This window comes from Apteryx rowi, unplaced genomic scaffold (genome assembly GCF_003343035.1).
Source record: "Apteryx rowi isolate R43461 unplaced genomic scaffold, aptRow1 scaffold_59, whole genome shotgun sequence".
NCBI classification, from domain to species: domain Eukaryota; kingdom Metazoa; phylum Chordata; class Aves; order Apterygiformes; family Apterygidae; genus Apteryx; species Apteryx rowi.
Genome location: NW_020450860.1, coordinates 3,494,957 through 3,497,476, shown reverse-complemented (window position 1 = coordinate 3,497,476; position 2,520 = coordinate 3,494,957). Strand labels below are relative to the sequence as shown.

General features: G+C 35.8%; 1 protein-coding gene across 3 annotated transcripts in view; it reads left to right on the top strand.

Annotated features, from left to right (window-relative positions):
• DIAPH2 (diaphanous related formin 2) overlaps positions 1-2,520 on the top strand; it is a 292,492-nt gene that overhangs the window by 65,250 nt on the left and 224,722 nt on the right. For all 3 annotated transcript variants that reach the window (XM_026082669.1, XM_026082670.1, XM_026082671.1), the window contains exon 16: positions 939-1,043. In XM_026082669.1, the coding sequence (XP_025938454.1) occupies positions 939-1,043 (105 nt within the window). The remainder of the gene's footprint in view (positions 1-938; positions 1,044-2,520) is intronic.

Below are 2,520 nucleotides of genomic sequence, written 5' to 3'. Positions count from 1 at the left end.
TTCTGTGTTTGTGATTTTTTTTTTTTTTTCCAAAAGATTTTTTTGGGGGGTGTTTCTGAAGTGATCGATACTTGTCTTTCTGCTTCATCAGTGTTGGTGTTCGTGCTTAAAATGTCTGGATACAGCATGCTTCCTCAGGTTGCTTAGATAATTTGTAATTTTAGTTCATCATATCCAAATTTCAAATAAAGGGTTGAGTGAAATCATTAGCTTTTCTCTCTTTAGCGTTAAATATGGATGCCATTTTAATAGGAGTTATTGTTGTCTAAGCTTTAAATAAAGCAAGTTGTTGTGTTGTTTCCCTGGCAGAGCTCTTTACCATAATGTGCTTTGCTAGTGGCAGTCAAYTCATGTTCTTCCCAATGATAAGTTGTCGTGTCCTGAAGAAGAATGATTAACAGAAGCCTTTGAAGAATGATAATAATCTCTTAAACATAGCAAACAGTAGCAAGATGAAAATGTAAGACAAAGTTTTCACAATCATATTTGAATATTATAAACTGGATGTTTCCATTTTATATGGGGACAGCAAGACTGAAGTGATGACTGGCTTCTTTGAATATTTCCTTTCTTGTGTTACTTTATGGATGATACCATTGAAGCTGCAGACATCTCTCTTCAGACGTAAGCTCTTTCCTTGAAGCATATACTGAAGTGGAGTTTGAGAAGTCTGCAATGTTCTATTAAAAAAAAAAGTTAAATTACTTCTTTTGTATGCCACAATAAGGATCTGGATCTGAGTGGTTTTGTATCATAACTTACTGATGAAAATTTTTATGAAGTACTAGAAAAATACCTACTGGAAAATGTACAGTTTTTAAAAAACTAAAAATGCATCTATTGTTCTAGTTGTGCTATTGTTCAAAGACTTCCTGAAAGTATAATATCTAGTGTGGCTATAAAGGGACGAATATTTCTATGGTTGTTAATCATTACAGTTTGATGAAGAGTTCACAGCTCGACAGGAGGCACAAGCTGAGCTTCAGAAACGAGAAGAGAAAATCAAAGAACTTGAAACAGAAATCAAACAGCTACGAACGCAGGTAATAAAACTAAATCCAGTAAGTTCCACAGTTGAAAAMTACTTTTCTTAGAATTGAAAAGAAGGTGCCCTTGAGAGTACTGTCTCTGCAGAATTTGAAATGTATATAAGCATTGTATTGATTTATTTTTAAACCAGTGTAAAACACTAAACATAGTTAATGGAGGTAACAGTTTTTCAAATAGTAGTATGTTCAACACCTGTTGTAGATGTTTGCTTTATTGAGGATAAAATTTCCTTAAGCTATAAAAAGTTTGAATCTAGCATATATATTTTCTCTAAATAATTGTTCACATCCTAATGTTACTTCTGTATATTTTGCAGAAGCCTTTTGTTTCAGAAGGCTTTGTACGTTAATTGCAAAGGTGGAAATAACTGTTTATGTATAATATACACACCTTTCAGACTATGCATGCAAATGAGGGCTGGTAACAGCCATTTTTTGGAACTCTGGATCTCAGACTGTAGCTTTTGCTAAAACACTACATTTACCTATGAGACTGTAGAAAATCAGTGTGACGGAACACAGTGCAGGAGCTCCTGTAAGGAGAAGGTGATACTTTCAACAAGATGGATTTTACCCACATTCGTTTTCTTATAAATTTCACTCAGGAGCTCCAAACCTATATATCCAAGTGGCCTGTCCGGGCTCACTTGTGAGGTGCAGAGGACAGGCAGTGCTGCCTGTTGACCCTTCACAACATTGCTTGGGTTCCTATTGTTTGATGACAGTGAACTGGATTTTGGACAGGTCTTTTACACCCTTTAGGAACCAAAAGTTATTATGGTCTGATCTTTATGCCTCAGTCTGGCTTACTTCATTCTCCTTGAATGTTAGGCAAGGTTGCYACCGATTGCCTTTTTCTTCGTGTGGGTATCTTTATGCCTGTGGTCTCAGTTCCTGTTGGATAGCAGGAACAGGAATGGCACATGCTATGCTATAATCTGGCCACCATCCTCCTGCTATCAGAGTGCAGGTCTTGTGCTGACAAGTTATCTGTGCTTTGGCCTTATCAGAGCACTGGCCTTCTCGTCTTAATGAAAATGTTTTACTTGGTATTTAACAGCTGGATTGCTGTTGGTTGTGTCCTTATAAAGAATATAAGCCATTCTGGTAACCTGTGGTCTATTGCTTCTTATGATGCTTTCACTCACGCTTCTGTCCATACTTCATTCACACCAATTTTAATATTTGTAACAAATCTATACAAGACTGTATTGCACTAAGTTTTGACAGCCTATCTTTTTGAGTTTTCCACCAGTTGCTCCATTACAGTTTACTCAGTTTGTAGGGCAAAAAACACATGCCTTGTGCAAAGCCAAGAATTTATTTTCAGTTTAAGCAATTATTAGTACTTTTATACTGATATTTGTGCTTCTAGTTCAGATTATGAAGACTTTACAGCTCATTCACGATAGTGCTGCAATTAAAATTGATTTGCATAAACCTTTTAGTATCTGTGCTTTTTTTTTTTTTT